Genomic DNA, 22,623 nt, shown 5'->3' with positions numbered 1-22,623 from the left:
ATCAGCTGACCTCTGTCCAAAAGGGCTTGCTTTGTTTAACCAGCCTTTGAAGTTTTCTCTCTTCTTTATCATGGCTTTATTTGTCAGTGTAGCACATAGCAGGATCTTTACTCTCAGTTTCTGGATGGTTGAATTTCTGGATGGTGTGAAAGGAAAGCTTGATTTCTAATAATTTAAAGCAGACTGCTCAGTCCCTAGGCAGGTTGGAGAGAGACCATATTAGTCCATTCCCCTGTTGTGGAAAAGGAGTTAACTGGGTTATCTGGCCAGAAAGCTTGATCACCGCTGATTTAAAGTGCTGTAATATTGTGTTCCCTATCTTAGGAACAACCTTTGAAGGAAGTAGTGGTCAGCAAAGAGAGAAAAATAACATGAGTGTGCCATGTCTAGCTTCATACTATATGGATTTCTTTAATATTTGATTCAAATACACAAAGAAATGCCAATGGCTAGAAGTATTTACCTACTACTTTCTCCTCTGAGACTATGCCATTAGAGTGTGCAAATAAGCAGAAAGACACTAGCACTCACAGTACAATAATAAGAGGGGGGTTTTTTTTAACAGGTTGTAAGTGCAAATTGGAGATAAAAACCCAAACTACTAACTGATGTGCAGAGAATAATTTTTTCTGGATAATCTTGGTTATTTTTAATAGTGGTTTGAAAAAGGAAGGCTTTCAAATTTGTACATGTTTGCAAGAAGTAATCTGTTACGCAATAGCAATTGTACTAAACAGAAAAAGAGCAGCTGTTACTGGAAGTTACAGTTAATTGTTGTATTTTCCAGCACAAGGTTGTTTGGTGGGAACAGTGGGGAAAAAATGCAAGCAACTGCCAAAAAACAAGCGTGTGAGGTGAAACTTGAATTTGCTCTCATGAGAACTTTCTAAGATTCATAAGTAACTGAGAAAAGCATGCTGCATTTAAATCTCTGGAGATGTATTGTACTGTATAGAAACAGAGCACAGTGCACAGTGTTGGCAGGAGAAAGAAAGGAGAACAGAAAATCAGAGAGACTGAGGGGAAGGTAAGGGTCATTAGGATGGATAGAGGATAAAATGCCTGCTGCCACTTCAAATTGAGTTGTTGGTTTTATTTGTGTTGGTTTTTTTTTTCTTTTTTTGTGGCTTCCTGAGTAAATTTGAAGCTTCTAATATTTCCCTCTTCCCCCTGCGCCTGCAGAACAGGTTTTCATGTGATTTTTAAATGGAACAAGCAAAGCATGTCCCTGTTACAAATCTGTAGAGTAGAAGATAGATAAATTAGCTTGGGGCACTTTGTAAGCGCTGCAGGCCAAATCTGATTGATATATGCATGCCTTAAAAGCAATCTCTGAAGAGGGACTTAAGCAAAATATCCCACCTAGGTTCTGGCTATCGTTAGACCTGTGGGAAAGCTGTGGCAGAAAGCATCCCCAGGCAGGAACAGGGGAAGGCCCAGAGACAAAGGGCCTGGCCCTCTCGTTGCACGGGTCCCTCCTGGCCCAGCAATGGCCATTACTCACCTGGGAGTATTTCGGTGCTTTGGCGCTACTTCTGACCCACAAAATCTGCCACAGTGGCTGCACTCTGGGAATACAGCTTGTTAGTCAATGTGTTCTTCCAGCACAAGGCTATAAAACATTGCAAGTCATAATAGGCGGCTATTTATTTCTTAATATGTCCTTAGGTGCCAGAGGGGGGATTTGTTTATAAAAATAAAAATAGTACTGGAATGCATTTATTAGGGATTGACTGTATTTATTTGGAACTACAGCACATTCATCCAGATCCATGGTTCAAAAGTACAAGAAAGTACAGTTTCCAGTATACTCTGAGCTCGATTCTCTGAGCACTTATCCTTGCCTGTATTGCCTCCCGTTGTGAATAATTCCACTGGCTTCTATGAAACAACATGCAGTAGCCAACCTTTAACCCAGTACTATTTGCAGGATCACTCTCCAAATTACTTCAGTACTAAGTTTAGCTCTAAAGAACAAACACATTGCCCAAAAAGAACAAACACAGCCCAAAAGTTGAGCAATGCTCTGAAAATGAATTTTTTTCAACATTAAAACGAGCAAGCCTGATTACTATTAATTCATTAAGCAGAATGTCTTACAGCTGGAAAAACTGTTTCTTGTTGCCAACTGTATTATATTAATTCAATATGAGTGCAACCACTGAATATCAGTTGATATTAGAAAATTGCATAGTTCATGCAAAGTAAAAGTAGTTTTTTTGTTTTGCGCAAAACAATCATGATGTCTGTGAAAGCTTATGGCATGAGATGATTATTATTGTTCCCTTTATATTATGGAGATACTGTTCATGGCTCTGTAGTTAAAACTCAACTGAGTTTTGTCCCTAAAGCAGGAATTCAGTCTTATGCTTATAAATGTAAATTATGTCAAATCTGAGACAGGGCTATAACACCTTGTTCCTGAATGAAATTCTGGGGTTTATGAAGTCAGTACGAATTGTAGTATTAGTACCATGCATCTTCAAAGAATTTAAAAACCTACTAAATGACTAATTGAAGTTTAAGAATGAGTTATTTAAGCAAACGTAGGGTTGACAACAACTTATTGAGAGCATATTTTAGATATTGCTGTGCTATCACTCTATTGTGTCACTGCTTATGATGTGAATGTTGATAACTTCAAACAAGTAAATATCACTTATACAGAAATTCAGTGCATAGGAATGTCATGAATAGGAGAAACAAATCATGTTGACTTACAGGCAAAACCTGTTTTCATCAGAAGGATTTTGAGAAAACATACAACTTTATGTACCCTGGCCAACGCAGAGACACACAGCAAGTGTGAGCTGGTCACTCAGTAGGTTGTAGAAATAAACTTCTCATTCCTGACCAGTATTCTTCTTTTCCCCATGTTTTCCATGGTGTATTAAAGGACATAATATCATGAGGTGTATGAAGCCTACAGACTATACAAAATTCTAGCACAATAAGTGATAATTTGCCTCTACCACTTTGAACAAAATCAGTTACTTCTCTTAATTGGCTGTCTGTTTTTATTTTCTGCACAGACATTTCATGTTAGATGTTGGCGTCAGTGGAAGAGTATACGCCTTTCAGACCTGAGGGCAGCCCTCTGGCTGTTCCTACCTATGTAATCCCTCTGCTGACAGAGATGGCTGGCGGCCACCTAGGAGTGCTCCTGCCAGGTATCACCAAGGGGTGCGAGACAGCTCTCATTGCAAGGGGGAGCAAAAGGAGGCTCAGTCTGCAATTGCTTTTACACACCATCTTGTTTTATGTAGTGGGATTTATCAATTTGCAGGACAGATGAACTAGCTTGTCTGTGCTGCCAATATAAGATCTGCAGTTAGGAATCATTTCCACTTTGTACTCTTGATTCTCCTTTATTTGCCTCTGCTTGGGTTGAGGACTGATTCTGTAAACCCTCTTTCTTGTTATTGAGGCCCTCCAGATAATGATACTATGCAGTCAAATGTGAATGGGTTATAGCTATATCTGTTTTTAACCCACCGCAGAGAAACACTGAATCAAATGAGCATTTTGCACAGGGCTGATATGGTTGCTGGTCAGCCTAAGTTCATTACAGTTCTGTAAGTTTTATTCAAAAATATAATTAATATTGGAACTATACTGCCCCAAGTGTACCACATCATCTGACTTACAGCTGCAGCAAGCAAAGTTTTGCTTGACCTGATAGTTCTATGCCTTTGCTGCCAAGAATTGAGCGCAGCATACCAGAGAGCATGATAAAGACACATGGTGACACAGGCCTGATCTGCCCGAATGCTGAGGCAGATTCTCACCACAGTATGTTCCAAAACACTTGTGTGGATACCTCACCAAAATGTGTGGTTACTGGCATCACAAAGGGTTCCTCCCTTCAGGACCGATACCAGAAAAAATTGTGGAATGCTAGGGAGCAGAATTGTAGGAGTACAAAGGGAAGAATGCGCTAAAATGAGTGCATTGAACTTGGTACCCTGAAGTTTTGCTGTGAAAATAGCTCAGGAGCGTCACTGAATAGGATGTCTATTTATTCATCATCACCACCACCAATCATATATATATATATGTATACATATTACAAATGAACTTTGATTTAATTGGCTAGATTCAATTCACAATGACTAAGCAGAAATAACTTAATTATTCAAGGCTGGATATTTAGGGAGTGGTGTATGTCCAACCACTTCTCTTTAGCAAGAGAGAACCCATGCTTCAGAACTCCGATGAGGAGCTAGCCTTCCCTGAGGAATTTAGAACTAGGACTAGGTCTGACACCAGTTTCTAATTTTAATTACTGCTACAAAAATAAAAATTACTCCCATAAAGCTGATGAAATCCCCCCCATGTGGATCATCAGCAGAAGGCCTCTTTAAAGCTTATACAGGCATAGGCCTTGTGCTGACCTCTGCACAGCATTAGCCTCTGTTGCTGGCCCATCTCCACAGGGATTCATTTTATCCAGAAAGCACAGCGGAAGAGGTTCATACTGATATTCTAGGTTAGGATTTTAATATTGGGTAGCATAAAGGTCAAGTAAATAGTTTAAAAATAACTGGACATTATTGTTATGAAGAACCTGTGCAGAAGTACAGCTTTGTCTTTTTGGTGTTGATCTTATAACACACATTTTTTAGCTTTTGTGATCGCATTCCAAGTTACTAAACCTCATCACTGATAAGTTGATTCCTTGCTGTTCAATTAGTGACTTCATAAAAGTTTAGCAAGTTATTTAGAACCACTTCAGTTGACATTTAGGCAATTCAGGTATTGTTTTGAATTTTCAGGCAGCCATTCTTAAGTAATGGCTCTAAGACGTGAGCAGTGCTCTTGCACGTTAATTCATCACTGAACAAATTAACTACCTGTGCATCCCATTTTGTAAAAATATCTCATCTATTTTCCGTTAATTAGGCAACATGATTAAGATCATATGTGTTGAATTAGCAGGTCAGTGCATCATCTCACTACAATTTAACGTAGGAGATGACTTGCTCTGAAAGCCATACGAAAAGAACAACAATTTACTGCTCCTATCCCCAAATTCCCAGTTTTTAATGTGATCAGCCTGAAGTTTCATGGAAAGAGGTCAGTTTTGACCTTGTCTTTTATATAGATTTTCTGCTTTGAAATGTGAATTTCTACTTGAGGCATACAGGTTTTATAAAATGGTCCAAGCAATCATTTGCATAAAAGCTACACAACAAAATGAGAGAGAAAATTCTTCACTTCTTACTCCACATTGGTCAGTTCGTATTTGTCATACACATCATTTTCTTCTCCTGGTTGAGCGTCTGAGTGATGAATTTCAATAAAAACAATATAGGTCATTGCTCCAAGTACACCTCCCAGCATAGGTGCAACTATAGGGACCCACCACCAATTATTTCCAGCCCTGTAAGAAAAAAAAATAATAGTGAACAAGAGTTATCGTTGTTACTCTAGTGAAGAGTATTTGGCAGTGAACAGATACAGTGCTGTGACACTCACTATGCTGTAGACCTTTCTATTTTGTCTCCTGTTTCTGTAAATGGATGACACCCCTGTCTGTCCTGCCCATGTTGCGACTGAAAAGCTGAGTAACAGCCACCAGGTATGTTGGCCTAGTGCTGTACTCGCGCCTTAGCAAATAAGGCCTCTCTACTGCATGTCTGGTTTGGGGGCAGGGGATAACTTCTCCCTTGTGGAAAATGGGCTTCATTGATTTACAATGAAATGAACTGGGACATATTTATTGCACAGCAATCTTGACTGGTGCTGTTGCCAGATGCTCATGAATAGGTTTTTCAGGAGTGATTAATGCAGATGCATGTTGCAAAAATGGGTTATCTCATCTGCATGGAGATTTGCAGGTTGAGGCCTGCAATAGTATACACAGTGTTCCTCTTGACAAGTATAATAGATTATACTTGATTTTGAGTATATTTGCCTTAAGGAATGTAATGAACACTGTAAAAAAAAAAAAAAAACCAAACAAACAACCACCAACAAAATGTAAAGTGGATTATACTTGACTAGACTGGTCAAGATTCAAATTTCAGGATATAGTGTCTTTGTGTTTAAAATCTGGCGTCTTTCAGTAAGAGGTAAATAAGTGTTTAGAGGTTTTATACACCTAAAACTTAATCTTTCTTAAAACTGCTGTGTTTAGTAAGAAAGTCCAGCATATTGGTTCCTCTGAAATGTTTACATTCACTTTACACAATTACTAGGATTTAATTTTAAATGTGTAGATTTATGAACAATTTTAAAGAAACAAGTCCATTATTAAAAGGTACAAAACAATAAATAACAAGCTTGTAATGCAGGATGTAGAATTGCTTTCCCTTTCCTGGAGGTCCACATTCAGGCAATCAGTTGCTGAGTAGTGGTTTCAAAGCACAGGCTTTCATGTACTACTGGTGCATGAAGGTGTTTTGATTCAATAACATGCTGTATTAATTGAAAAAGCGAGTCTGCAGTGAAAACCCAGTCACCTCAATTTCATGCATATTGAAAATGGAGAAGTAACATTTCTTTCTCCCTCCCAGAATTACAAAGGGACAAATTCATCTGTGAGAGGAACTTTACAGGAAGCTCCCAGGGGAATTTTTAAACTGTGAGGATAATTTTTCGGTACTCAGTTGTACAAATTTATGCAGAAGTGAACTTGTGGTTAAGTCACACCACAAGAATAGAACAAGGCTAATCTCATGGTTTCCTATTGAAGATAATATTATTCCTTGTTCAGAATACCTTGGTTGTGTAAGTTTTGCCTTTGGAATTATTTAGATTTTGCTCTGAGGATATAAAATAACTCCTGATATTGTTCTACTGAGCTTGTAGATCTGTTTGTTGTTGAATTATGAAAGTCTTTTGAGCCCCTGAATTTCTGGAACAAGCGTGGACAAAGGTTTTATTGAATTAATCAGCAACAAAAAAAATCTATATCAAGTACTTGCATGTTCTCCTCTGTCTGAGTGCCTGTGTGTGTACGTGGGCATGCAGTGAAGGTGTTTCTTGGCAGGTTTCTCTCTTGGCTTGTTCCGCAAACTGACATGTGCCTCGTTGGCTCCTGCATGACCTTCTCCAAACTATGGCCTGTATTTGCAGCAGCTGCTGTCAGCTGTGTTTCAGACACCCTCTGCTAAAATGATGGGTGTAGAGTCTTTATAGAGGGTGATGCCAAAGCTGAAATGAGATCAGGACACAGCTGAGTTACGAGTTTCCATGACACCCAATTGTCCTTCATTGACACAGGAGCAAGAACTCTTTGTGACAAGCATAGATAGCTTCACTGAAGTAACATTAGTTCCCTTATATGTTAGCTTACAGCTTTGCTGCCGAGTTAGCAGGAAAACATCTAGCTATGCCTTTGCCATCATCCTGTGGTTTTACTGCTGGGCAGAGCAGGAGGGATGGGCACAGGCCCGGCAAGCAGCACTTTGGTTAACTGCAAAAATTTCCAGGAAACTACAGCATATAAACCACATGGACTAGGAACTTTGGCCCATTTTAGACTTGCAAATACTTTTCTTGCCTAGCCACCAGCTGCGGGACAGTGCGATAACACTCTGTGCCATAAGAAATGCCAGGATAATTCAGGCTTTCAGCAGCACGGAAGGTGTCTGGCTACTGACCTATGCCCCGGCAAGAAAGCAGAACATTTCAGAGGTCACTTTCCCATCCAGATCGCTGTGCAGCCAAGAGGTGCGTCTCCCGACCCTTCCAAAAATGCCGTTTGGTGTAGTCCGGGCGACTTGTCCCCGGTGCCGCCGGCGGGGCGGGCGGCCACGAGGTGTCAGCGTTACCGCGCCGGCGGCTCTGCCCGCCCGGCCCCGCCGAGCGCTCTCGGCGCCGCAGCCGCCCCCAGCCGCCGCAAAGGTGCAAAAGGGCCCGCAGTAAACCAATATTCTACAGCTAGCTTCAAACGCTGCTGTGAAACACTGTTCTGTAGAGCTGTTTCTCCCTTCTTCATTGCCATTTCATGCTCTGTTGTGCTTGTCAAAAGCCAGAGTCTGGTATTTGTACTCGAAGCTCTGGATGTTTTCTCACTGCAGTCAAAGCTTTGCTACCCAAAGCTTTTCTTAAGCTTATTAGAATATTAAGCATGTGCTTAAGAAAGACTCCTGGCTATCTCCATGGTCTTAGGGCAAATCATCAGAAACATTGTGGTCCCTAAAGTCAGCGGTTGTCTCTAATCATAGAATAGTTTCTGTTGGAAGAGACCTTAAAGATCATCTAGTTCCAACCCCCCCTGCCATGGGCAGGGACACCCCCCACCAGACCAGGCTGCTCAAAGCCCCATCCAACCTGGCCTTGAACACCTCCAGGGGCGGAGTGTCTGTGGCTTTTCTGGGCAACACGTTCCAGTGTCTGACCACCCTCACAGGAAAGAATTTCTTCCTAATATCTCAGTCTCTTCTCTTTCAGTTTAAAACCATTTCCCCTCATCCTACCACTACAGTCCCTCATAATGATGGGGACAGTTGCCACCTGTGACACCTATTCCCAACAGGTTGAGGAGCAGTTTGCAGGAAGAGGCCACAGTGCTGACTACGTCTGTCCTGTGCAAAATGGTGCTCTCTAGAGGGTGCTGGGCAGACACCCCCTTTCCAGCTGCAATGGGTCATAACAGCTTCTAATGGGAGCCTTTAACCAAAACAAATCCCATTGCACTAGCTCGGGAAACCACACCATGCTGAGAACATGATAAAACCAGAATTTACTGGACCTGCAAGCACAAAGAAGGGTAGAGGGAATTTTCGCCCTGGGAACCGATTATCTCAACGTTTAAAGCATTTCTTTGGGATCAGGGTATAGAGAAGGATGAGACTCTCTATGTGATCTCTTCTGAAGTGAGGCTTTCCCGGCGGTCCCTGCCTGCTCTCTAGGCAGCACCCAAACACTCACTGATCTGGACAGAGAGACTGTCACCTTGTGAGATGCTTCCATCCTCATTCCAATGAGTGCTCAGTGTCTCTTCAGTGTTTCCTATTGCTTGGTTTGTGCAGCACTCCCCTTGTGTCACTGGAGGTTTTGTGCTCAGGTCCCAGTTCCTGGGCATGCCTTTTAATAGAGAGCTTAAGCATCTGCCTCAAGGCTGTGAATTCCAGTTAAGCTGAGACATCCAAGGTTTAGCTGTCAACTGTTGCTACATTACTTAAGTCTCTCACACACGTGAAAAGCCAGCAGACCATCAGGTGCTTCAGGATCCGATTTCTCCCATGGCCTGTAACTGACCCAAAGCTTCCAGCTACCTAACAAAGCTCAAGTTCTTCCCAAGTCCCACCTGGATCTGGGCTGTAAATAGATGAGAATATATTCCTGTTGTATCATTCCCTTAAACTTGGTTACAGCTGTAGCCTTATAACTGAAGGCAGGGAAGAAGACTTTTTCCTCAATTTATACGTCCCTGAAACTGCTGGAAGTTTATTCTGGCAATGATGGGAGATCCAATATCTCATTTTTTATGTTCCCATTTTAAATTTCTTAGTATGGTCTTTACAGTGGGAATGTATTTCCTCTCTGTATATAAATCCTAGAAGTAAATTAGGGAAGAACCCGTGTTGGTACAGATGTAGAGTTTTCTTGTAATTTCGTAAATGTAAATGAGTAAGACCTTACTTCTGGAGATGAGGGGAGTTCACAGGTACTCTGTGACTAGACCACAGTACAATCAGGCTTCCAAAGTTTTTCAGCAATGTAATAGCCAACTTCATAATATATTACAGATTATAGCACATGACACTATGATTAACATCATAGTCGACAAATACTAGTTGTCAACAATTATTAGGAAAATAACTAAATAGGTATGAGAGAGGAGAATCATAGGTCTGGGATGTTGCTCTGTGTGCTGCTGTTTTTAAAAAAAAAAAAAATATATATGTCTAATGGTACCATGGTAAGAGCTGCTGGGGAGGAAAAGTTTGGAGGTAACTGGACTAGACAGCTGACCTCCCACCAGCGGCTCACTGGAGCTGGGTTACATCTGAGCTTTGGACCTGCCTACGGTGTGACTGTGTGCCTGTTTCTTCTATGCCGTGCCTAACTTTTTTTGTACAAGAAAAGCTTTGCTACTGCTCTCCTCTACTAAGGCACATGATTTGTGTAGATGGAAGTCATACTAAATAAATATAGATTATTTGTACTTGCTGAAGCAGCTAAAATGAAATATCTATTAACCAGAGCTCTCTAGTGGTCTACAGTACTTCTGGGGATTCCTACTTGTAAATAACTGGAAAAACAAACTATACAAAAATAAACTAAAAGATCTGCCTCCCGATGACAGATTACTCTTACTTGGATATCCCAGAGTGCCTCTTACACTGGATATGTGTAAACTGTGGATTTGATGTGCAACTAATTAGCTGTGCATTTGGCCAGCCGAGAGCGTATGTGTGTGCACGCGCATGCCCAGGGATTTGAGAGTGTGCTCTGAAATGTGGGAAAAATGAAGGGATCTTGCTTTCATTCACTCCTTCGCTCCCAGGCAGGAAGTCAGGCTTTTAGATTGTTGTATATTTCTGCAATAACTCAGTAGTAATAATAGGCTAAATCAATCTGATATGTCTGTGTTTTTTACAGCACCCAATAAATATTCCCACCTAACTCTCTCACGATTTCATTTTTTTTTCTGAAAGCTACAGGACAAGAGAAGAAAGCATTCTTATATTTTCAGTGACCTCTAAGAATCTCTAATATCTTGGGAAGGGTCTGCTTGAAACAGTGATTGATATTAGAGATAATGCATGTTTGATTTGCCCTGGGAGCAGGAAATCCTTTTTAAAGCCCAGTTCCTAGAGGATGTCTGGCTTAAAGTGCACGAATAGCTGCTTCTGGTATGCAAAGAATTACCTATATGTATATAAAGTATGACTTGGTACCATGTTGAATCAGGATCTTACTTTCCTAGGAAGAAATTTTAGCCAAGAGCATTTTACTTCATATCCAGGCATACTTACGTGAATACTTCCATCCCCCATCCTGCAATGGCTGTGAAGAGCCTTGGACCTAGATCCCTGGCCGGGTTCATGGCACAGCCACTGTTCATTCCCAAGGAGCAAGTTAGAACAATTATAAGAAGTCCTATTGCGATTGGCTCCAGGCCCTTTGGTACACTGTTATTTCTGGTGTCAAAAATTGCAAATACAGCCAGAAGAAGAACAGCTGTTGACATCACCTGGCCAATGCAAAGAAAAGAATATTGAATAAGTATGTGCAGATTCCTTCCACTAATGAAAAGAGGGGCCATGGCAGCTCTGTGGATTGTGGTGGCTTAGAGCTGGTATTTAGATTTATCCTGCTACAGAGTAGCAAAATTTGGAACCCAGTGCCTCTCTACTTCACAGTGCTGAGAAGTTTTGATACTTGTGCTGTAAGAAAAAGACAAGAAATGTGTTGAGGACATTGCTGCAAATCTGCAACAACCTGGTGTGGAAAGAATAGAGGAGTTAAAAGGCATCTCCTGTGTGAGGTCTGATGCTTTGTTCCCACATTTTTTCCTAGCAATTTAACGGTTCCGCTTGCTTGATTTTTGGTAGTTCTGCTATGCCAATACAATCAGTTACATTGTTATAAAAGTGGTTTATGTGACTGTAGCTTATGCTGATAAATTAGACTAAAAATGCGTCTCTTCATCCAGGTATTGCATAATGTGAGAAAAAAAAAAAAGTGAAGTCTACAAAGTGAAAACTGAGCAGCTAAAAAATTACCTAAAGTAAGATTGCACGTGTAACTGTAATGTGAACTCTATTGCATATGCTAATTGAGATGATGAAGGAAATTTTCGTGGAATTACTTTGATGGAAGTGCTGCTCTGCTTAAATCAAAGGCTTTGTAAATGTTGATTTTGATAATAATTAACTTAGAGGGAAGAACAGACAAAAGTTTCAGTGATGTCAAAACATTCAATTTCTATACTGATCTAAAGAAGTTTAAGTTTGGGGCTTTGAAAAATTATTTTTATTTCTTCTGGTTTTAATTTTGTTTTAAAATACCTGTGGGCAAAAAGATCTTATGGAAAAGGCTGTTGACTGATCCAAAGAATTGTCTACCTTACAAAATTTCAAAACAATATTTGGATTTTTTTGAAGCCAGATTTCACAATCTTCAAGTCCTTTACGTAAGGAATTCTTGCGCTCCAGCAATCTCTAGTTTTTCATAGCTTGCTTACGCAGTATATTTATTTACTGTATGCCTGAACAAGACAGGTAAATTGATTAGAAGTAGATAGAAGATATGAAACTTCATTTTTCAGTGTTGGATAAGTGGGATAAGAAGATACAGATTGTAAACAAAGTTGAGTTTTTTCAGATTCAGTCATTTGAAAAATAAAGAATATTACAAATGTATTCCCAAAGCGAATGTTAGAGAGGAGGCTTATGGTAGCAGAATACTTGGTTGTTCAAGGTGTGTTAATCTGGTGCTTAAGCCTTATTTAAGGAATAATAGGTCCACAAAATGGGCTGGATTTTGATGTAGATGGACATAGCTCTGCTAAAATTTGTGGAGAAACACTGATTTATGCTGGGAAAAACCTCTTACATATATTGCATTAAAGACATGTAGAGTGCAACAATTAATATGATGTACGTGGAAAGAACAACTTGAAATTATCTTTCTTGTAAAATATGACTAAAATGTTACCCCCACAAACAGCATTGCATTCTCATTGCTGTTGTAGGCAGGGATGTATGACCAAAATGGTGAGGTTATCGTAACCATTAAAGATCTCTATATTTTTTTACTGCTTGGTTTTACAGTTTTCAGTGTGTTTAATTTGTAGAATCAAGACAACAAGTGCACCTACCTGATCTGCAAATCCATTTATGAGGGACAGATACGGAGCTGGATATGTTGCAAAGATATGCGCTGTTGCGTTAGGTCCTGTGACTTCAAGTGTTCCATTGCTATACTCCATAAGGGCATCTGTAGAAAACAGACATTACCTGGTTGCACTTCTCCATAAAGACTAGGTTTTCTAGGACTAGAATACACGTGATAGGTCTGAGGACTTCACGTTCTCAACTGAAATGGATCAGTTTTCTGTGAGCACAGTTAATGGGTTTGAGGTGATGTACTAATTATACCCTCCTGTCTCGTCTCTCCTCTTGTGCATTGAAGTACTTGTTTTATCTATCGCAGCTTTCAAAATGGGGCTGTTTTTTTCCCTACTCATTGCTCCAGACTCAGTGCCAGGGAGCATTTTCTGATTCTGAACACAGTTGCATTATTCGGTAAGAGGTGCCTTATTTGGCATGATGCTCCCCAAAATCATAGCGTCCTGATTGTTGTGGATTCCCAGCCACCAGGAATTCCATTTGACAGTTGTGCAATGACTGCTGGGAATGCAGAGACCTCGTCTTCCAAAGGAGTTTGAATTTTTCACTCTGCTTGGGCTTCACACCCAACTGCTATGCTTGTCATCCAAGATGTGAAGGGGAGAAGCTAGCCCCAAATCTTCAGTTCTTAGTATATTTAATTAAGTGTATTTTTATATCTATTGTAAAGATTTATGTATATTTTAAATACATGTATATTTCTGTTAGTATATTTAAAGTGTATTTTAAATAGTACAATATGACTTCTGTGTCAGAAGAATTTGTTGCCTTGGCAAGCCCTGAAATGTTAGAAACAGGAAGATACTAAGATGAAGCACTCAAAAATCTGCACAGACAGACATGAATAACAAACGCTATGCCTTTATTTCACTAGTGGATCCAGGGATGAGGTGATACTTGTGAGTAAAGAAACAGCTCCCCATCTCCCATGGAAGTCATGGTGAGGGTGATTACCGTCTCCTGAAGCTAGCAGACAGATCTATTTCTCCTTGCCCCTGTTTTTTCTAGCTTAGCTTAAGGCCACGACATGGGTGCAGAGAATATGTGGTTGTTTACTTTGGTCAGGCTCTCTCATTTGCAGTGTCAGTTTATTTTGTTGCATTTAACTCTTAGGAGAAAAAAGAATACGGAAATTAAAACTTCTCAGTTGTGAATTACTTTGTACACCTTTAGAAGGGCCTCATGTTTCCAAATTCTAACACTAACCTTAAAAAAAACCAAACAAACAACTATCCCCTCTCCCCCCTGCCCCAAAACCCAAACAAACAAAACCTTGCCACCAAACACAAACCAGTTAACACACTTCCTAAAGATTTTTCTGTTCATGATTACTACTGGTACTGAGCACTTAGTTGACATACAATAGGTATTTTCTTTTCTTTTCTTTTTTTTTTTTTTTTTGTTGCACCTAAACCCAGCACTGTCTGCAGACATAGTGTCCATAAGGGAGAGGCTTTGGAGTAGGTGGGCTGGGACAGTAGAAGCAGAGTTTTGGAGAAGATGATTGAAGCAACTGATCCGATGGATTCATGAAGTCGGGGAGTCTGTTACTAAATTTTTTCCTTTTGTGGCACACCATGTAAAAGAAACATGCATCAAGGATAGGGGTACTCTTTTTTTTTTTTTTTCCCTCTCTTTTCTTTTTTTCCCTTCTAATGTGTGACCCCTTTATCACTCTACCTGGAGTTCATTGCCTTGGAGAGCTACCTCTCTAGGGTGGTCTGAAGTTTAGTCAGGAGGGACTTGATCTCATATCCTGTAACCTCAATGAACAACGTTGGTGATACTTGCCTACAGGCACTTGGATCAGGTCTTTAATGTTTCTAATTTGCTTGGAAGATGAATAGCCCTATATCCTGGCCATTAAGTAATTTAAAATCCTTACTGAGAAATACATGATCTCAGAGTATCTGATTTCCCATGAATAATTTTTTCTAAATTTCAGAATGCTTCCTGGAGTATTAGTGTTTCAGAAAAGTTGTAGGATAACTGGAATGTTTGAGCCTTTTTTTTTTCCTTCAGACTCTATGCTTCATCCTTTCCTCTTTATGGCTTTAGCTTCAGTCCTGTCATTAGCCCTGTGTGAACAGAGTCCTCTGCCTGCTTGGCATTCATTGAAAAATTGAGGCCTTAGAGACTGCCTGACCTCGAGTTTGTCCTGTGAGCACGTCTAAGGTGTACTCACCGTAATAAATCCCAAAGACAGCCGCTGCTCCAACAAATGCTCCCAGGAGTTGTGCTAATATGTAAATTGGTAATTTGGTCCATTTTAATCTTCCAGTCACGCACATGGCTAATGAAACGGCTGGGTTTATGTGACCACCTGAAAAATAAATCACAAAATAAGTCATATGGATGACTCAGATACATGAGAAAAGGTGAAGGATTTGTAAAAATGTGGGCACATTTGAGCATGAAATTAGCACATGCTTTTCTAGATGTTATTTTGCAATTAAATACTGACTGCAATTAAACTGAAACAAGCTGGATGAAATTAGAAGGGGGTGTGGAAAAAAGCCAGTATCCACCAAGATCCAGCTTCCCTCGTGATGTTTGCAGGCCGTGTTTTTTATCAGACTGATGCCTTGCAGTATATAATCTATAGATAACTCTTCTAGAGAAAGCCTAAACCTGCCTTATTTGTTGTGATGGGAGGGTCCATCATTCTGCATGTATTCTCTCTCCTCAAGAACTTTGAGTTTTTATTTTTCAGGGAGGACTGGGGCAGCAGAACGTTCATTCAGTTTAGCAAGCATGTATTAAGATTAAGGAATATTACTGGCTAGATCATGTATCTTGAGGGAGAAGTGGAGTACCCTGGATTTAAGTCATGTTTATGTCACTGTCTTCAACCTGGGGTTACTTAGGAAGTCAGTTTTCAGGAACATAAAATAACGTTAGGGCTGTCCAGCTTGAAGCTGACTGTGGGTGAGCTATGCCCAGGTGGGATCTGGGGACAGCAGAGCGTAGTTCTTCATCACACGTTTTCATCAGTTCTCACACCCTCCAGAAAGGTCCATGATAAGGAAACTGATAAAGTAGTTGTGCTGAAACAGAGAGTTCTATTTCCTATGGAATTTCCTTCCTTTGTATTTCGGAGTAGCTACACCTAAATTCGCACATGGAAAAGATTTCAGCAACATTGAAATTCTTTGTGACAATTTTACTTTTTAAAATACATTTATTATTATGTCACATACTAGTCACTTCCTCAACATCTTTTGTCAACGTGGAAAAGAAATGTTGAATACTTTTGGCAAAATTAACTTTTTACAAATATGTAGTTGATGCATAAGAAATACAAATTGCCAAATAAAGAGATGAAACAGTACTCCACAGCAAAAGTACAGCAAACCCCAAGATTTGCAAGGATGTAGCAGATATCCACTGCTTACCTTCCAGGCAAAGTCTCATTTCAGCCTGTATGGTTATCCTATCAGAAAAATGGCCTCTGTCTTAATAAAATAACTAAAAGAGCCTGACCTTTGTCTGTCAAAGGCTAGTCATGGAGAAAGGGCCTCTATGTACAGTTTCTGTGTTTGCTTGCACTTCAGGTCAGTGAGTCATTATCTTATGAAATCCAGGCACCTTTGATACATAATGAACTGACAAACACAGATAACAAGCTGGATAAAACTTTCTTTGTATCATTTCCAAAACTCTGACCTAGTAGCACAAGTCTTGAATTAATTTTGAATTCCTCGCTGTGTTTCAAATTCTCCACACAGAGCAAATAGATGGATGGCACCTTATTTAACAGCCCTTCATGTGAATCTTGATAAATTGTTGTCTTGTCTTTTGTTCTTTACTCTGGCTGGAATGAATCATTTTCCTTTCTTTCAGCACTTGATATTGTTCCCCACCTGTACATAATACAGACTGATTATGATGGCCAGGACAAGTCATAATAATATTAGAGATGTCTGATTAACATTAAATCTGGAAAGAAAAAGTCTAGTTGAAGGCTCTCACACTGACATAGGGAAGTTAAAATATTCTTGGTTCCTGTGCCACTGGTAGTTTCCCAGTTAAAAAAGAAAAAGGTCCATTTGGAAAGTGTGTTCCCTATTCTTTTGCAGTTGCAGTGATGACAGTCATGAATTTGTTTGAAATGTTAAGTTGGAAAAAATGGTGGGAAATTACCTAGACGTTGAGGAAAATTAGATGGAGGAAAAGCAAAAAGGGGAATTTTCCTAGGTAAAAGAGGAAACACACCACGTGTGCTGATTTTATGTTGCCATGAATTTAGAACTGTATAAAGAATGGATGCAAAATGTTTTAGCAGTACTTAAACATGAGACTTCATGGCCAAAGAGCCACAGAATTTGCTAGCAAATTCTATACAGGAACTGATATTCTGAAGTGTCCACTAGTGATCGGATGTTGGACAGTCATAGCCTGCTGAAATATCTGTTCCTATTCTTTCACAGAGAAAATGCACTGCATGCAGAATCCTTTGTCATGGGAAAAACACAGGAAGCACGATACTGCAACATCTGCAACTGCTCTGCCCTGCTGAGATTGAAGTCTAATCTTCTATATGATGAATATAGAGATGAACATCCCTTAAAAATGCAAACGTAGGCCGAGTTAGTGACTTTACAAGTTTTCTTTTCACGGTATTGCATTAGAGGAGTTTACCTGCCTACAGGTAAACCAAAAGCTGTAGTTTAAAATTGTTCAGATAACAGGAATGTAGGGCTGAATTAACTTTGTGTGGTATTAAGGAACCATCCTGCTCCATTTCAATGACAGTAACAAGACTGCTTCTTTTGCAGTACCTTGAGCACTTTCTAATGTGAACTTAGAAACCTCCTTATAGTGTCTTTATAAAAGACAAGAGATACGGCCCCAGTAATTTCTACTATAGCAACTATTTATAATGGCCTAGTTATACCTCGAGATATCTGCCCAAATTGACTTTACCCTTTTTATGAACGCTAAGAAATTCCTCTATGAGAACTGCAGTACAGGGTCACCGCTTGCTTTAACAGTGCAATAGAAACTCCACATACAGCATGAAGTATTGTGTATTATAATACACAACCCTGTGTATTATCATCATTTTCTCATTTTGAAGGGAGAATTTAAATGTTAAAAGCAGTTATGTTAATGTTCCTGATATTAATTTAGCCAAATTGAATGGTGGAAATAGGTGGCAAAGCGCCATCTGTTATGACACACGCAGACACTGATTAGTTAGCCCAGCTACAGACAAAAGAGAGATTCCTGAGCAATATATAGTGAGGAAAAGTTACAGCAGAAAGAAAGGGGCAATGACGGTACATTGACAGTGTATCACAGAACATATGTGTAGTACTGTATCTTTTTGCTGTTTCTGCTTTCTGTGATCTTCTGCAAATAAGCAAACAGACAGAAGCAGACTTGCTACTGCCTGTCATAGGACATGGAGAGATAAATTGTACTCTGTAAGGTGAATCTTGCTCATTATACCCATTAGCATGTCGTTCTACCTTCTACCTAGCTGGCAACCATTGTAGCTGGTGACTGCTGGATTCTGCAAGCTTTCCATGGTTATTTCCTTAAATGTGGTGCCTATGCTGTCCAGGATCATCTCTATTGACAGAATTTTCCAATGCCAAAGAAAGCAGATTTCTGGTTTGCGTAGACCACTTTCCATAAAGGCCAGAGGTCGGCCAAGGTTTGGATACAGTAGTTCAGTGTTTGGTGGAAGAACTTGTCAAATGCAAAAAGTAGAAGGAAACAAGAAAAACGGAAAAGATTTACTTGTGAAACTCTGGTGTGGGCTCTGTCGTTGTACTTGTTATGGTGCTTGTTATTGCTAGATACATAATTGTTTATATCATGAAATGGAAGTAATTTAATAAGGTAGCCTTAAACCTGTGTCAATAAAGGCTATATAAGAAAAAAAAAAGTCACTTACCAGAAACCCCCCCAGACACATACACTGCTATGGTGACTGCCATTGCAAATCCAACTGATATTGTCATGGTCCCACCATGGGTTCCTCGGCTAAGGACAGCCTGTCCCACACACCCACATCCAAGTGCCTGTATTTTAAAAGAGAAATGTAAAACCATGAGCATGTCTGTCAAATGTTATTGGTTATTTTGCAACTCCTGCTGCTGTCCAGGTATAGCTGAAAATGGTGTTAAATATTGAAGCAATGCTAGAACGTGAGATTAGTGGCATGTGTGCCATTGTTGCCTTTGCTGCAATGAACATTTGCTCTTTATTTTCCCCTGCCCTGTGATCAGGAGAAAAGTTTGCTAGTAAGCACCTCTCTCTCCCCAGAAAACAGTTTTCAAGTACGATGATGGGATACAGATCGGAACTTGGAGCCTAAACAAGATCTCAGAGGGTCTACAACAAATCTCTGAAAGCGAAGAGGGAATTAATTGTGCGGTAAGTTTTCAGTTCCAAATTGTTATAAGCAACGAAAAAATTACTATAAAAGTTATGAAAGATAGTTCAAGAAGCTTTTCATGTTTAATGCTGAAACTCTGGAATGAGACAACTTTCTGAAAATTAGAGTGTGTGTTACTGTTATGCTGCCTTGGTATCATATATTGCTGTATCAAAATATGAACTGTTAGACCTTAATATAGCTCATTTAAAATGGATACAATAAACAAGAGAGAAAGTTGTAACAGAATGATTCTGAGCCACGCATGAAGAATCAAGACTCAGGGCAATAGAAGTGAGAATCTGAGAGTTACTATGGAGCAAAGCTAAATAAAGAGAACTTAGGGCAAATCCTGGTGAAATGAGGCAAATAATGTTTGTGGCTTCATAGTTCAGACAGATTTAAAAATAAGTGGTTACTTACACACCTGAAGCATTAGTTCTCCCTTTGCCATGCTCATCTAGGTTGCTGCAAAAACTGAGAGCAGGGTATGTTCTAGGGAAAAGGAGAGGAGCTCTGGCTGTGGAGCACAACTGCTTAGCTTGAAGCATGTGTTTGGGTCCTATTAAAGTTGGTAGGAAAGATTTTCAGAGGTACAAAACACCTTTGGTTTAAGATAGACTAGCTGATCTGTTTCTGCCAGAAATCAATTTGTTTCTTTGAAAATCTCCTTTTACAATGTGTGCCTAAGTGCTTTGCTGAATAAGGACACGACACTCTCTGGAAGATATCAAATGATATCTATAGTCTGAAATATTTTGCTTCTCTGCAAGTATAAGTGATCTGAATCATACCATTTCTGGGATGACTAGATTTATCTTAAGCAACCTTAATTACTTTGATGTTAAATTGGATATATAATATATATACTCATATTCGTCCTTTGATGGTATATGGGAATCTCATCTTTTTTCTTCCTACAAAATCATACCATTTTAGCCAATGCAGTTGCTTTGGTTAATCTCCTTGTTTTGCTTTAGTGTTCTGCCATTACTGTGTGTCACCAATGACTGTATTGCAAATATTCTTCCTAACTATGCGTATTTGAATTAATAAAATTTAGTTATTTTATAAATGGTTATTTTCAGTTGCAAGGCAGTTGCATTCAGGAACTGCAATCTAATGGGAAAATCTGTTCTGCCTTAGAAATAGACTGTACCAAAAAGATTTGGTGATTGAGGTTTAACAAGCAAGTCCTGCCAGAATAGCTGCAATTTAAACAGGCAAAATTATACTTTTGCTTCCATTATTTCCCCAAGGGTTTTAACTAATACCAAAATGTGACAGAAAAACTCTCAATAAATTTACGCTCTTAACCAGCTTTGCAATGCACACGGAGTTTCTGTTATAAAACTGCCCCGAGCATGTGTCATATACCCAGGTGTGGTTCTTGCCTTGAGGTTATAATCATGCAAGCAAACAACATATTGTCTGGTGCCAAAGTGTTACAGCAGTCAGGTTAGGTAAGGGTAGGGTGGTGTTAGATAGCAGTAGTTTATTAGGCTTTATAATTGAAAGTTACGAGACGTAGCCCAAGCTGCGGTCAACTGCTGTGCAATGGATGACATATGCTTACGTTAGGCATTCTCTCATTGCTATTAGTATCACGTACCTAGCAATTCAAATGGTAAGCACAAATGCACATACAGATATAAATCCAAAACAAAATACATTTTACTTGTTTGCAGCTGAAATTACATGGTTTTTTAAAACTTCATATGAAACAATTCTACTCATTGTGTATTTATATATTTAATTAATATGGTAAGAATGGGTATGCTGGAATTTATCTAGCTCAAGATTAGGGCACAAGTCTAGAGGAGGTGGAATTAGCATGCTCTAGCCTTCATTTTCCAGACTTCTCAAAGGGAGTATTCCAGAAGTTGCACCAAGCAAGCTTTAGTGAAAGATACGGCTCAGAGGTGGAGCAAGTTCAGTTGACTGCTCTAGGGCCCTGTGTATGCTGGGGTGCACTTTGCATTCAGGCAAGCAGTTAGATCTACAAGTACACACTTGTGTTCTGAAATGGCATAGACGAAGTTTTGCAGATTCAAAGAAAAGGCCATTCTTTTGAAAATATTTACCCCATTCTGTAGGGACGATGGAAAAGGAGAACAGGAGTTGGGCAGATTGGTATAGAAAAGGATACAGGACAGTAACCACATCTGTGTATATTAACTACAAATTCAGAAGAAGAGGGAAGGAAATAACAGAGGAAGGCTGTGGCCTCCCCTCCCTGATTACCAGAACTGAGAAGAATCATACAGAAACAGCTGAGTAGTCCTCTTGCATAATAGCTTCTGCTCTGCACGTCGTAGGGAAATATGCAACCCCAGATGCTTCATTTTTGTGCTAGCCAGCCTCAGAAAAGTGAATCTACAAACAAAAAGGGATACAAGCCAGCTTGAACACAGCTGCACTGGCTTCTTGCTCAGCGGACATTGGTAAATGACTGCCTGATCATGTACGATGAATAAACACTACTGCAGGCACACTCAGTGTGTGCCCATTCTGGGATGGGGAAACTGGCAACCGAACCTGCAAATCTGAGCCATGTCATGGTAATATTTTCTCAGTCTGCTGTTATTTTAAGAAGGAGATAAAAAAAAATTCTCATACCTACTGTAGCTAGGTTAACATAACTGGAAACTATCACCTAATCATGTAATTACATGAGGAGCAATTTAATACACTGTGAATCTTTACTTGGCTGAGTTAAGACAAACTAGATCATCAAGTTGTAACTAAATATTCTAAGTTTCTATGCCAAGCTCAGACATCGGCTGCACCCACACAGACTCATTGATTGAAGCACATGGAGTCAATTGGAGCTTAATTTATAGTAGAATACAGACAGATCTCTCTATCTTATCTTATCTTATGTTACCAGGTTTTCATCTTAGCAGTTGCCTATAACCTGATCTGCATAAATTCACTGAAGTAGATTCAGTACTGACTTTTTGTTCACAAAGTAATTAGATTACTGTCATAAATAACATGTTTGGGTGTGGAATAGCTGTCTGCGCCTTCTCTGCCAAAAACCTTGCTTCATAGACATTAGATCTTTCTCTTTGTATTGTGTAACAAGGCTAATGTTGGAAAAGGAAAACAACTGACCTCCAATGAGCATAATGTCCTGTTAGTCCCTGGAAGCTTGCAGAACTTTTTCTCCATCCCACTCATCAGAGAGACTAAAGATCATTTTGCCTCCATCTGTGCCATTTTCAGGATTTTTGCAATAACTTCTAATAGCATTTTTCAATATAAATGGGATTTCCAGCAAGATCTGAATTCGGAATTCTAGGGATTCTATTTTTCTACGTGGCCTGTAAAGCTTTAGACATCTTAAAGCAGAATGCCTTGATAAAAAAGGGCTCTTCTTATTGAACAGACCTAGTGGCAGTGTGCATTCATAGCCTTACG

At 39.6% G+C, this 22,623-nt stretch overlaps 1 protein-coding gene and 1 long non-coding RNA gene across 6 annotated transcripts in view; one reads left to right on the top strand and one right to left on the bottom strand.

Moving 5' to 3' along the window:
• The window catches only part of LOC141748167 (uncharacterized), a 63,712-nt gene that overhangs the window by 22,707 nt on the left and 18,382 nt on the right, over window positions 1–22,623 (top strand). Inside the window, exon 2 of the long non-coding RNA XR_012588935.1 lies at window positions 19,089–19,199. This is a non-coding gene — a long non-coding RNA (uncharacterized LOC141748167). The remainder of the gene's footprint in view (window positions 1–19,088; window positions 19,200–22,623) is intronic.
• The window catches only part of AQP9 (aquaporin 9), a 29,977-nt gene continuing 9,068 nt past the window's right edge, over window positions 1,715–22,623 (bottom strand). For all 5 annotated transcript variants that reach the window (XM_074599706.1, XM_074599709.1, XM_074599707.1 and 2 more), the window contains 5 exons: window positions 18,718–18,844; window positions 14,998–15,135; window positions 12,782–12,900; window positions 10,935–11,152; window positions 1,715–5,383 (listed from right to left, as the gene is read on the bottom strand). In XM_074599706.1, the coding sequence (XP_074455807.1) occupies window positions 5,221–5,383; window positions 10,935–11,152; window positions 12,782–12,900; window positions 14,998–15,135; window positions 18,718–18,844 (765 nt within the window). In that variant the 3' untranslated portion in view covers window positions 1,715–5,220. The remainder of the gene's footprint in view (window positions 5,384–10,934; window positions 11,153–12,781; window positions 12,901–14,997; window positions 15,136–18,717; window positions 18,845–22,623) is intronic.

The sequence above is a fragment of the Larus michahellis genome, chromosome 9 (assembly GCF_964199755.1).
Source record: "Larus michahellis chromosome 9, bLarMic1.1, whole genome shotgun sequence".
In the NCBI taxonomy this organism is placed as follows: domain Eukaryota; kingdom Metazoa; phylum Chordata; class Aves; order Charadriiformes; family Laridae; genus Larus; species Larus michahellis.
Note: the sequence above shows the minus strand (reverse complement) of the source record. Positions and strands in the feature narration are given on the sequence as shown.